Raw genomic sequence first — 11,879 nt, 5'->3', positions numbered from 1 at the left:
CCCACCTTGCAGACTTTCAGCATGCCAAGGTGTCCACTGGGAAGCCGCGTCCGAAGAGCAGGAGCGGGAGAGGCATGGGACTCGGGACCCCGCGTCGGGAGCCCCTCCCTGTCGCCAAATATGTGGGGTTCAGGGAGGGCGCGTCCCCACTGGATTTGTTGGAGAGACGGGGGGGCTGAGCCCAAGGGTCTTGGGAGGTAACAGGCGACGAGCCGAGGAGCTCCGGGCACACTCGAGCGGGGAGAGGGACGGGTCCCAAGCACGGGCTGGCACGCGGCAACCGAAGGGTTAAAGCACGGTGTCCCGCCCAGCCCGGGGATTGGCGATCCCGGGGGGCGTGGCCAGAGGGCGGGCCCCCGTTTGCCGCAGCCGCGGGTGGGCGGGGCCGGGCGGGGAGCGGGAGGGGCGCGGAGCGGAGCCGGGCCCGCGCCGCGCGCCCCGCCGGGCGGGCTTCGGGCTGCGCCAGCGAGCCGGGCCGGTGGCGTCGGTTCCGAAGACCCCCCGCCGGACCCTGAAGCAGCAAGTAAGTGAGGCAGGGGCCCCGCGGCGCGCCTCCCGGCCTCAGCCCGCGGCTGTGCCCTCTGCACCGCGAGGCTCGTCCGGCGGGACCGAAAGCTGGGGAGGGGGCGCGTCCCGCTGCTGGGGTCCCGGGGGTGCGGGGGAGGGGAGTGGGGATGAGGCCGGTGATGTCATAGGTGCTTCGGCGGGCCTGGGGAGCGGTGGAGGCCGGAGGGGGTGCGGCCCGGATTATGTCACCTCTTCCCTCCGCGCCCCGCCCCCCGGGGCCACACGCGTTGGTGGGGAGCACCCGGAGGTGCGGGTGGGATTTCTACACCGCAGAGACCCCCGGCACCTTCTTGGGACCGCCTGTGGCCGGGGTCTCTGAGGCGCTGCGGGCCACGGGCTGTTGGTGAATGGCGAACACCCCCACCCCTCCGCGCGGAGACTCGTGTGTGCACGCGTGTGTGTGCTGGGGGGGCGCCGTCAGCCCCCACAGCCCTGAAGCGCGGGCCTCATCAGGACCAGGATCTAGAGGATGGGCCCCCTTCCCCCGTCGTCGCCAAGGGAAGATGGCTCTCCCCTCACACATCCCAACCAAGAAGTTCTGGAGACCTCTGCACCCCCAAAAGATTTACAGTGCCCCCGATCTCTTTTCCTCCTTGTCCTTCTTCCCAGAAGATCTCCCTGATTTTCCTCTCCGGATTCGTTGCCTCTCTGCATTGCTCATCACTAGCAATCCCACACACATTCGCTCTGCTTGTCCTCAGTGCCAGAGCCCAGGGACCCCCAGGGCTTCGCAGTCTGTGCCCCCTGGGCACCCACAGGCCAGTGCCAAGGAAGCCTCAGAAGAAATCTCCCCAAAGTATCCTGGGCCAAGAGCTCTAAGACCCCTTCCTGCCATGGGCAGTCAGGATGCTGTCCTGGGAAGCAGTATTTGGACTGGGCCTTGGAGGATGCAGATGGTTACAGAGATCTGGGAAGAGACTGTGTGTGGAGAGAAGGGCTCAGGTCAGGGGAAATAGGATGGGCAATGGGAAAGGCCTTGGGGGCCCTGCTGCAAGCTCTGCTCTGGTTCTCTGGGCTGAGAGGAATGCCAGGCATTTTACCCATAATACATATACTTCTTAAGATTCCTGTAAGGTAGGTGTGAGAACTTGAGGTGAGATAACCTGCACGCAGTTCCACCCCTAATTTATATTTGGAGCTGATGCATCCAGAACTCCTTCTAGTTTACTGCGCTTGGTGCTGCTCATGGAAGAATTTGGGCAGAACAGAGACAAGATCAGCTTTGCCCTTTAGAAAGATTCCCCTGGCAGTTGCTCGGGGGAGTGAGTGCAAGGGAAGAAAGGTCAGTGAGGAGCCCCCAGCAAGGGTGCTGGCGGGAGGAGCTGCTGTGCTCTTTAGGAGGTAAATGGGCCAAGCTTGGGACCTCTGAGACCCCAAGACAAGGTGGAGTGTTCCTAGCTTTGGGAGGGACACAGGTAGGGAGGGGCCAGTGGTCACTGTGGGTTGGAGGGACCTGCCCATGTAACCCACAGGTAGAGTCTACTTGACCCCTTTGTGACTGCTAATGTCCCAGGCACTGAGGGTTGATGGGACAGAGACAGAGGTAGAGTCAAGCAACAGGCTGCTATCCAGATTACTGAGCTGATGCCATGAGGCTGCCATTGCAGGTCACACTAGTCTACCCGGGCCAGTTCAGGACTCTGACCCATAGATGAAGCTCAACTCAGTTTCTGCTTATCAGGGAAACATACGCCCCTCCTTGTCCTTTCAGCTCCCTGCTGGGGTTTTGAGGAAACAAGCTTGGAGTAGGCAAGAAGCAGTCAATGCTTGCATAGCGTTAACCATGACAGATTAGAATTATGGCAAGAAGCTCTTTGGGGAGTGAGGTTTGAGGGACAACTGTTTTGGGTTGGCAGTAAAGGATTTCCAGGTAAAGCAAGAGTATAAGAGATTTAGGAGACAGTCCTGGGACCTCATTTCCATCTAGAACTCTGGGGATTTGAGCCTGGCTGGGGACCACACACATACTCTAGGGAAACAGTGAGACAGAGTGGCATAAGACCAGCCCCAGCCTATGGTCAGAGTCTTCTTTCCTGGATCTCAGAGAAGGTAGTAGTACTGCATGCTTGTATTGCACCTTACAGTTTACAAAGCACCTTCCCAAACATTACCCTCCCCTGTCACGTTCATTATCAACATGATCATTTCTGAGGTTTGCTCATGCCCACACCCAGGCCTCCGGAGCAGCCCTCTTGCCTAGATCTCCGGTCTCACTATTGGCACCTTCCTTCAGCATATCAAAACACTTAAGTTTCTACCATGTTTAATTTTAAAATTAGAAAAAAGCCCTTGGATCCCAAACTACTTAAATGACTGCCTTCTTTGGCCTTCTTTTAGCAGGGAACCTCCTATCTTTTCTTCCAGACCCCTCTACTCCTGTAGTCTGGCTTTGCGAGCTAGTTGCTGGGCCTCACCCACACTACCCTTAAATGTTGATGATTTCTCTCTCTATCTCTATCCAATATGTGAGAGATATCTTTCTCTGGTCTTCCCCAAAGCACCTATTTCCCCCAAACATTCTCCCCCTGTCATGTTAAATGTGTCACACCCCAGCCCAGCTCCTCCCTTGCCCCCACCCCTGAACCCCATCTGCATGGTTTTGTCAGTTCTTCCTCCCAAATCCCACTGGTTCCAAGCCTCCCAGGCCTTCCTACTGGTTCCAAGCCTCAGGCCACTCAGCCTCCATCTTCCCAGTCCTCAGCTGCTCCCTACACTGTACCAGGGATGGTGAGAGAAGGGGGTCATGATTAGGATGGGAGGGGGATTTCTGAGCTGAGGGGTAGCCAGGTTGGTGTATGCTGGGAGTGGAGACAGAGCAGGGGCTAGGGTGAGGCATGAGAGGCAGGCACCTAGGGCACCAAAGTAAGGAGGTCCTTAGTTTTTCTGGGACTGAACTTGCTGATCCTGCACTTCTATTGGACCCTATGGGGCAGATTTGGTGAAGAGAGGTAGGTGGTAAAGTGCTCCACACCTAGGGAGCAAACACTAAGAGAGTGGAGTTTCACAAAGGCAATGTGGACTGGCTTGCTGGTGAACTTTCCAACCACGTAGGGCTGTAATTCCAGGTGTGGTGGCCAGGAGACTCCTGAAGGGCAATTGTTTTGTCAGGCTCCCCTGGTCAGGGGCCTGATAGAATGGACACAACATTAGCAGTGGACATCAGGGTAGAAGACAGTCTGAGAAGTGCTCAAGGGGCTTTGGGGTGCCACCAGGACCCCTTCATCTTGGTAGGGGAAGGCTCTTGGCGGGGTTTCTGATGGGAGTAAGGAGGTAAGGGCCTGAAGGGCACACGCATTTGAGCGTTTACACCGCTGGTAGACACTGCTTGCTGCCCCTGCCAAGCTGGATTATTGGGACCTCTGGGGCAGGTGTTCTCAGGTGCGGACTTAAAACAAAGGAACCAGGAAGCAGGGCCTCCCTAAGCACAGGTAACCCGAGGCCCTGCTGGCCCTGTTCCTGTGGGCTGGTCTTGGGGAGTGGGGGTGCACGCCCTCTGAGGGGTGCCGAGGACTTCACAGTGCACTAAGCGGGGTCAAGGTCCACAGGGAGCGGGAGAGGGAAGTAATCCAGGAAGTCTTCCCGGAGGCAGTGAATTCTTAACGGAGTTCGGCCGCACGGAATCTTCCCGGGCGCGGCTGGGCGCGCAGGCCCCACCCATTCCCGCCCACCTGTGGGAAAGGCAGGCGCGCTGGGAGGCTTCGCGGGCGGCATTGCGTTCTCTGCCCCGGCCTCAGCCTGCTTGGGGGCCTCTGCGGTGGTACTGGACGCCGGGAGGGGGCCCTCCGTGCCAGGCCCCCGTGCGGCCCACTTGGGAAGACCTCAGAGAGGGCTCCTTTGCCGCGCGCTGCAGGCTTGGTTCCGGGCCGGCGGGGTGGGGGTGGGGTGCGGGGGCGTGCCCGTGGTGGCCCTGAGGTGCGCAGCAAAGGCAGCTGCTGCCCTCGCCCCCCAAGACCGCAGTCCGCTCTGGCGCCCGTCGCCTGGGGGCGTCTGGTACGTGGCGTCTCCTGGAGGTAGGTCCTTCATCCCTCCCATTTCACAGAGAAGAAAACTGCAGTCCGGGATGGCTCTGCCGGCCTGTCCAAAGTCGCACAGCTGGTTCTGGCTGAGCCCCGACCTCGAGAGTGAGGCACATGGCCCCTGCAGACCGGGCCCCCGAGGGTCCCAGGCTTGAGGACCTTTCGGCCCCCCCACCCCCTTGGAAACGAAAGAAGAGGAGCCTGCGCTGATACTGAGCCTCCACTTCTGCCCTTGACTGCAACACCCTCGGTTAGGACCCCACCCACAATTTTTGGATAGGGGTGGGTTTCTCTCCCTCCTTTAACTTCTGAGGTTCCCCCTTGGATTGAAATACTGCTCTCCCCTTCCAACCCCATCTCCCTTCCCATGAGGTTGGGATGTCGGGGCCCAGTCCCAGGGTAAAGAACCCTAAGTTCTGGAGGTTGCAACAGTAAAGAATTGAGGGGGCCACTGAGTCTGGGAGGCTCACGGAGGAGGTGGAGTTGAGGCATGGAATACAGAGCTGAGCAAATCTGGGAGGGGATGACGTGCATGGGGCGCTGGGCTTGAGCTTTGTCAGGTGGGCAACGGGCAGCTCCCATTACCAAGCTCTCACTCTTACCCCAGCCCCATTCCTTCACCTTGGGTGTCTGGGAATTCTTGTATCTGTTGTAGGGAAGGGGACACTGAGAGGTAGGGTGCAGGTAGTGCTGGGGCTGACTTGGCTGTTGTGGTGTGGTGGGCATGGGGCTGGGTCTGACTGATCTCTGCTTTCCCACCTATGCCCAGGCTTAGTCATGGCGAAGCTGGAGACACTGCCTGTGCGCGCTGACTCAGGGCGGGATCCCCTCCTGGCCTTTGCCCCACGGCCCTCTGAGCTCGGACCCCCAGATCCTCGCCTGGCCATGGGCAGTGTGGGCAGCGGGGTTGCCCATGCCCAGGAGTTCGCCATGAAGAGCGTGGGCACCCGCACAGGGGGTGGGGGCGGCCAGGGCAATTTCCCTGGCCCTCGAGCTGGTGGCAGTGGGGCCAGCAGGGAGAGGCCAGGCCGCTACCCCTCTGAGGACAAGGCTCTCGCCAACTCCCTCTACCTCAATGGCGAGCTGCGGGGCAGTGACCACACAGATGTCTGTGGCAATGTGGTGGGCAGCAGTGGTGGCAGCAGCAGTAGTGGTGGCAGTGACAAGGCCCCACCACAGTATCGTGAGCCCAGCCACCCACCTAAGCTCCTGGCCACCTCCGGCAAGCTAGACCAGGTCAGTACCCAGGGTCTTTTTCTGGAGATGGGAGGTAGCCCAGAGAGGAGGGTGAAGTGGGCCCGGCTGGTGGGTCCAGGGCAAAGACTTGGCTTCAGTGGGCCATGAGGTAGAGACCCAGCTAAGTGGCTCCTGGGATGGAAATCGATGGGGGTGAGAAGTGGAGCTGAAAAGTCTTGGCCAAAGGGAAGAGGCTGGGATCAAGGCTAAGGCCTCACCCTGATGCCCACTCCCCCTTCCTTGCTTTTACACAGTGTTCAGAGCCGCTGGTTCGGCCTTCAGCCTTCAAGCCTGTTGTACCCAAGAACTTCCACTCCATGCAGAACTTGTGTCCCCCACAGAACAGCGGGACCCCTGAGGGACGACAGGGCCCTGGTGGCCTCAAGGGTGGACTGGACAAGTCTCGGACCATGACCCCAGCGGGCGGGGGTGGGGGCAGCCTCTCAGACTCAGGCCGGAACTCACTCACAAGCCTGCCCACCTACAGCTCTAGCTACAGCCAGCACCTGGCGCCCCTCAGTGCCTCCACCAGCCACATCAACCGCATTGGCACTGCCGGCTATGGCAGTGGCAGTGGCAGTGGTAGTGGCAGCAGCGGTGGTGGGTCAGGCTACCAGGACCTGGTGACCTCTGACAGCGGGCGGGCCTCCAGCAAGAGTGGGTCCTCCTCATCCATGGGGCGGCCTGGCCACCTGGGATCGGGAGAGGGCGGAGGTGGAGGCCTGCCGTTTGCGGCCTGCTCACCACCCTCGCCCAGTGCTCTGATCCAGGATCTAGAGGAGCGGCTGTGGGAGAAGGAGCAGGAGGTGGCAGCACTGCGACGGAGCCTGGAGCAGAGCGAGGTGGCAGTGGCCCAGGTGCTGGAGGAGCGGCAGAAAGCGTGGGAGCGGGAGCTGGCCGAGCTGCGGCAGGGCTGCAGCGGGAAGCTGCAGCAGGTGGCCCGCCGTGCCCAGCGAGCCCAGCAGGGCCTACAGCTGCAAGTGTTGCGGCTGCAGCAAGACAAGAAGCAGCTGCAGGAGGAGGCAGCCCGGCTGATGCGACAGCGGGAAGAGCTCGAGGACAAGGTGGCCGCCTGCCAGAAAGAGCAGGCCGACTTCCTGCCCCGGATGGAGGAAACTAAGTGGGAGGTGCGGGTTGGGGGCTTGGGCTTTCTCCCTGTCTCCTCTCCCTTCTATCCCTCTGGAGAAACCCAGAGCAGTAGGCCATCACGATCACAAGGGGAGTGAAGGTGGGGGGGGGGGGGGGGCACAAGATTGATTAGGAGTGTCTGTGAGGACCAGAGCTGTCCCTGGGTTGGGTGGGATTGGCCATGTATGTCCTGAGTCCGAAGAGGGGGCCTAGTGTGTCACTTCTGTCCAGCCTGATGCCCTGGAGAAGTGTGGTACCTCTGGGGCTGGATATGGAAGCTGGGGTGAGGTGAGCAGAGCTCTGCCTTCACCCCAGCTTTTCCCACCCAACCCTGCCCAGGTGTGCCAGAAGGCCGGGGAGATTTCCCTCCTGAAGCAGCAGCTGAAGGACTCGCAGGCCGATGTGTCCCAGAAGCTGAGTGAGATCGTGGGGCTGCGCTCCCAGCTGCGGGAGGGCCGCGCCTCGCTGCGGGAGAAGGAGGAGCAGCTGCTCAGCCTGAGGGACTCGTTCAGCAGCAAGCAGGCCAGCCTGGAGCTGGCCGAGGGCGAGCTGCCCGCCGCCTGCCTCAAGCCGGCGCTGACCCCGGTAGACCCCTCTGAGCCGCAGGATGCCCTGGCCACCTGTGAGAGCGACGAGGCCAAGATGCGCCGGCAGGCGGGGGTGGCCGCCGCCGCCTCCTTGGTCTCCTTGGACGGGGAGGTGGATGCTAGTGGGGAGAGCGGGACGAGGGCCCTGCGGCGGGAGGTGGGCCGGCTGCAGGCCGAGCTGGCGGCTGAGCGGCGGGCTCGGGAGCGCCAGGGGGCCAGCTTCGCAGAGGAGCGCCGCGTGTGGCTGGAGGAGAAGGAGAAGGTCATCGAGTACCAGAAGCAGCTGCAGCTGAGCTACGTGGAGATGTACCAGCGCAACCAGCAGCTGGAGCGGCGGCTGCGCGAGCGTGGGGCCGCGGGGGGTGCCAGCACACCCACCCCCCCGCACGGCGAGGAGAAGAAAGCCTGGACCCCCTCCCGCCTTGAGCGCATTGAGTCCACAGAAATCTGATCCCTAATCTGGGCATGCGGACTTTTGACAAATGCCCTGTCAAAGGCCAGAGTCCCCAATATCCCCTCCCGTCACCTCTCTTCCCCACATTTCCCATATCCCCAGACCAAAGAGGTTCTCAAAGCAGCTGTGACCAGGTCCCTCCCCTCCCTGCACTGAGTGCCCTCCTAGCTCTACCACTGCCCCTCTGGGCAACCCACTGGGACCCTCCTCCCTAGGAGAAGACAGGGAGAAGGCAGAGCGTGTGGGGACTAGGGGCCCAGGCTTCATTTGTTGGCACTCCCTTGTTGGAGATGGAGGTGGCAGGCCTGCAGAGCCATGAGGTGCCCCAGCCCCTTGTTGGTCTGGGCTGCTACTGTTGGCCACCCTGGGTCCAGTGATGTTCTCTGTGCTCACCTTATAGGCCATGTAGCCTGAGGGGGCCTGCATAGGGTCTGCTGAAACTGAGAGACCTTGGGCTCCTGGCCTCTCTCCTTCCTGCAGTTTTCTCCCTTTCTGGGCAGATTGGCAGGACAAGTGGGAGCAGATGGCCTGCCTGTGGTTGAGAGGGCTACCTGCCCAGCCCCTCCCCACCAAGGTCTCTTGGGCTCAGGCCTTAGAGCCTGGCTTGGTCTGAGTGTGTGTCCATATGTGTGTTGGGGGGAGGGAAGGGCTGGGGCTGGAGGCTGTGTCCAGGAAAGATTTGCCCTCCTGTTCCTGGGAAGGGTCACCTGGAGGCTTCTAAGCTCTCCCTCCCTACCCTCACCCCCTCTTTCTGGCCAGAATCCAAGGGCAATAGTCTCATCTGCTTGGCCTACCCCATACTGAGGGCCACTGTCTGGTTCTAACTACAGCTATTAAGTGCTACCTGCCTCTCAGGCACTCCCCTCACCCAGTTCCTGAGGTCATGAGTGTCTGTGATGTCTTGCCCTCTGCATTCCTCCAGCCTCCTGCTTTCAGCTCAGAACATCATTGTCCCAGGCCACCTCTTCCCCCAAAACTCACCTTTTCTTCCAGTAGAAAAAAAATTCTGCTTGATATTTGGTGCACTGCCCACTTCCAAGCTCCACTGGGCCCAAGCCTGAGCCTTTGTTTTGGGGGCCGGGGGGATGGTTGTGATTGCCCTTAAAAAACAAGGCTGACCAGAGAGGAACACTGACCTTTGGGTTCCCAGGGTCCTGAGGTAGCCCACCGTTTGCCTAGGGTAGGCCTGTCATGGCCATCAATGGGGGTTGGGGCAGCCAATGTGACTTTCTCCTCCATGGGCCCTCTCAGAGTCCATCTGCCCAAGATAGGAAGGGAAAAGCAAATTTCTAATTCACCAGCAATAAAAATTGGAGGAGGCTTGGCCCTTAGCCCTTGTATTTCTCTCTTTTCACTCTCTTCCTCCCACCCCCAAGACTAGGTTTGGGGACAGGGTGGAGAGAGCTGGCAAGTACTGTGAGCAAGTCCTCTAACCCCTGACCAGCCTCCTCCCATGACTGGTGACTGTTTAACAAGCTGTGTCCCCCCCATGAAAACAGAGTGCCCCTCTGTGTGGCCTCTATCTTTGCACAGCCCCTTCCGGTGGCCCTCACCAAATCTCTGAACTGGGTTAGGAGGCCATCCTGGCAATCACTGCCCATTTCACTCACCCCTCAGTGTACCTGTCCCAGAACCTGGGCTGGGCCAGAGGGGCAGGAGGAAGAGACGGCATTAGTAGGAAAAAAAAAAAAAAAAATTAACACTCAGCTTTGGGACTTCCAACCACAAAAGAAATTATATATAAATATATATAAATATATATATCTACCATATGTGATGAAAAGACTTTGTTTTCTTTTCCCAAAGAAATAAAATGGAGAAAGCCTCTTGAGTGGCATTCTTTGGCCTGTTTGTGTCTTTGCAGGTGAGGGGAGTGTGGAGGGCAAAGCTGGAGTAAACAGATTTCCCAGAAGAGGCATGAGACTGGAGGTGCTCACTGGGCCATGCCAGGAGTTTGGCTCAAAGCCCGAGCTCCTCCATGTTTCCCAGGAGGAGTTGTGGTTCCATGTTTCTGCCCAGTGGAGCTGTCTCTTCAGAGTTTCCAGCTGGTTCCAGTTCAGAATCTGGACAACAGACTGCTGTCCAGAAGGAAGGTGATACAGAACAGCTAGATGCAGCCTGCAGTGGCCTGAGCTACCCCAGAGCAATGGGCTGATGTTTGAGGGCAGAGTACATAGTAATGATACATAGTAATGAAGGCTGAGAACCAGTCTGTAATTAGTGGTGAGACCCAAAAGGCAGAAGGGACACAAGCTTGCTGCAAGCAGGCAGCTGTCCTTTGAGGGCAAGTGCTTCCTTTACGGTTTTTCTGGCACCCTTACAAAGCTCCCCAGTCAAGAATGTATTACATGCCCTGGCCTGTGTGACACAGTTGGTTGAGGATTGTCCCATGCATTGAGAGGTCACCAGTTCGATTCTAGGTCAGGGCACATGCCTGGGTTATAGGCTTAATCCCCAGTAGAGGGGGTTCAGGAGACAACCAATCGATGTTTCTTTCTCTCGCTCTCCTTTCCTCTCTGTCTAAAATCAATAAAAACATTTAAAAAAATCTTTTAGATTTTTAAAAAAATGTATTACACTACAAGTAACCTGATTTACAGGACCTTAAAGAGTGGTTTATTTTTTCTTACCCTACAAGTCTGGTAGGCACCCAAAGTGTCATCGGTGTTGGTTCATCAAGGTCCTAGACTGTTCATCCTACTCTCCTATTCTTGTTGTTTCCATCATGCCACAAGGTGGCTGCCACAGCTCCATGAAGGCATTGAGGCAGCACTACTTTATCATGAAAGTAAAAGCTTTCCCAGAACCTACTAGCACATTTACCTTTAAATTTTCTTAGGCCTGACTGCATGTTCTTCCCACTTCAAGGGAGGCTGGGACATTGAGTATTCGTATTAGGCAAAGAATAGGATTGTGGTTCATCCCCTGGGGATGACCACTCTGCTCTCTCTCGGTTCTGCTGGCAAAGACAGAGTCATAATCAACAACTAACTGTGTGCCTTGGTCTGGCCGGTGTGAGAGACCCCCTCCCTGAGCAGTGGTGTCAGTGGCCTGGGGCCCCAAATGTTCACACCCAGGCAAACAGTGCCCTCTGCAGATCTCAGGATTTGGGATGCCAAGCTTGCCCACATCCCCCTAGCAATGAAGTATCCTGCCTACATTACTTTTGTCTCCTGGACAAGATGGTGCCCTGGAGGGAGTACCAATTCTCAGGTCCCCTTCATAGCCCTTAAGATGAGTGGAGGAGCAGGAGCAGTCAAGGCACTGACAAGGTATTACGTACGACCTTGTCAAGCAGCTCTCCAGTGCCTCCAGGAAAGGCTATCTGGGGCCAGGCCCTCCTGGAGGATCTCAGTGGAGCCTCTTCCTTGCCTAGTTTTTCCCATACCGACTCAGGTCTGAGCCCCCCTACTTAGGGAGGTGGAGGATCACCTGGATCACCCTGGCTCATCTATCATAGAATAGCACTGGCCCCCTCAAGTTCCAGCTCCTCCTCACATCCATTTCTCCTCGTCTACTCTGCTTCTCTTGGGAGCACTTTATGATTACATCTATCTTAAAAAAAAAAAAAAAAAATCTTTGATTTCAGAGAGAGGAAGGGAGAGGGAGAGATAGAAACATCAATGATGAGAGAGTCCTCATTGATCAGCTGCCTCCTGCACGCCCCCTGCTGGGAATGGAGCCCGCAACCCGGGCATGTGCCCTGACAGGGAATTGAACCACATCTCCTGGATTCTAGGTCGATGCTCAACCGCTGAGCCACGCCGGCCGGCGATTACATCTCTTTTAAATGCATGATTACCCTCATTGTACAGACGAGAAATTAGGCTTAGAGAATTTAGGTAACTTCCCCAAGGCCATAAAACCCTGAATGGTGGTCGGGATTCGAAC

The 11,879-nt window shown here is 58.0% G+C and overlaps 1 protein-coding gene across 3 annotated transcripts; it reads left to right on the top strand.

Annotated features, from left to right (window-relative positions):
• Positions 1–393: 393 nt before the first annotated feature.
• On the top strand, positions 394–9,708 carry LZTS3 (leucine zipper tumor suppressor family member 3). 3 transcript variants are annotated; one of them, XM_081148776.1, is made up of 5 exons: positions 394–523; positions 4,607–4,833; positions 5,353–5,819; positions 6,074–6,946; positions 7,287–9,708. In XM_081148776.1, the coding sequence occupies exons 3-5, from the start codon at positions 5,361–5,363 to the stop codon at positions 7,983–7,985; spliced, it is 2,031 nt and encodes a 676-aa protein (XP_081004902.1). In that variant the 5' UTR covers positions 394–523; positions 4,607–4,833; positions 5,353–5,360; the 3' UTR covers positions 7,986–9,708. The 3 variants fall into 3 exon arrangements, with proteins under 3 accessions (XP_081004902.1, XP_081004903.1, XP_081004904.1); XM_081148777.1 differs by having other exon boundaries at positions 4,607–4,865; XM_081148778.1 differs by having other exon boundaries at positions 415–523; positions 6,074–6,883.
• The last annotated feature ends 2,171 nt before the right edge of the window (positions 9,709–11,879 follow it).

This window comes from Miniopterus schreibersii, assembly GCF_964146895.1.
Source record: "Miniopterus schreibersii genome assembly, chromosome: 10".
Classification (NCBI taxonomy): domain Eukaryota; kingdom Metazoa; phylum Chordata; class Mammalia; order Chiroptera; family Miniopteridae; genus Miniopterus; species Miniopterus schreibersii.
Note: the sequence above shows the minus strand (reverse complement) of the source record. Positions and strands in the feature narration are given on the sequence as shown.

Excerpts from the sequence above, each read along its gene's own strand:
- LZTS3 (XM_081148776.1), top strand. The coding sequence starts at position 5,361 with ATGGCGAAGCTGGAGACACTGCCTGTGCGCGCTGACTCAGGGCGGGAT. Across the intron at positions 5,820-6,073 it reads CCTCCGGCAAGCTAGACCAG|TGTTCAGAGCCGCTGGTTCG; the intron begins GTCAGTACCCAG and ends GCTTTTACACAG. Across the intron at positions 6,947-7,286 it reads TGGAGGAAACTAAGTGGGAG|GTGTGCCAGAAGGCCGGGGA; the intron begins GTGCGGGTTGGG and ends AACCCTGCCCAG.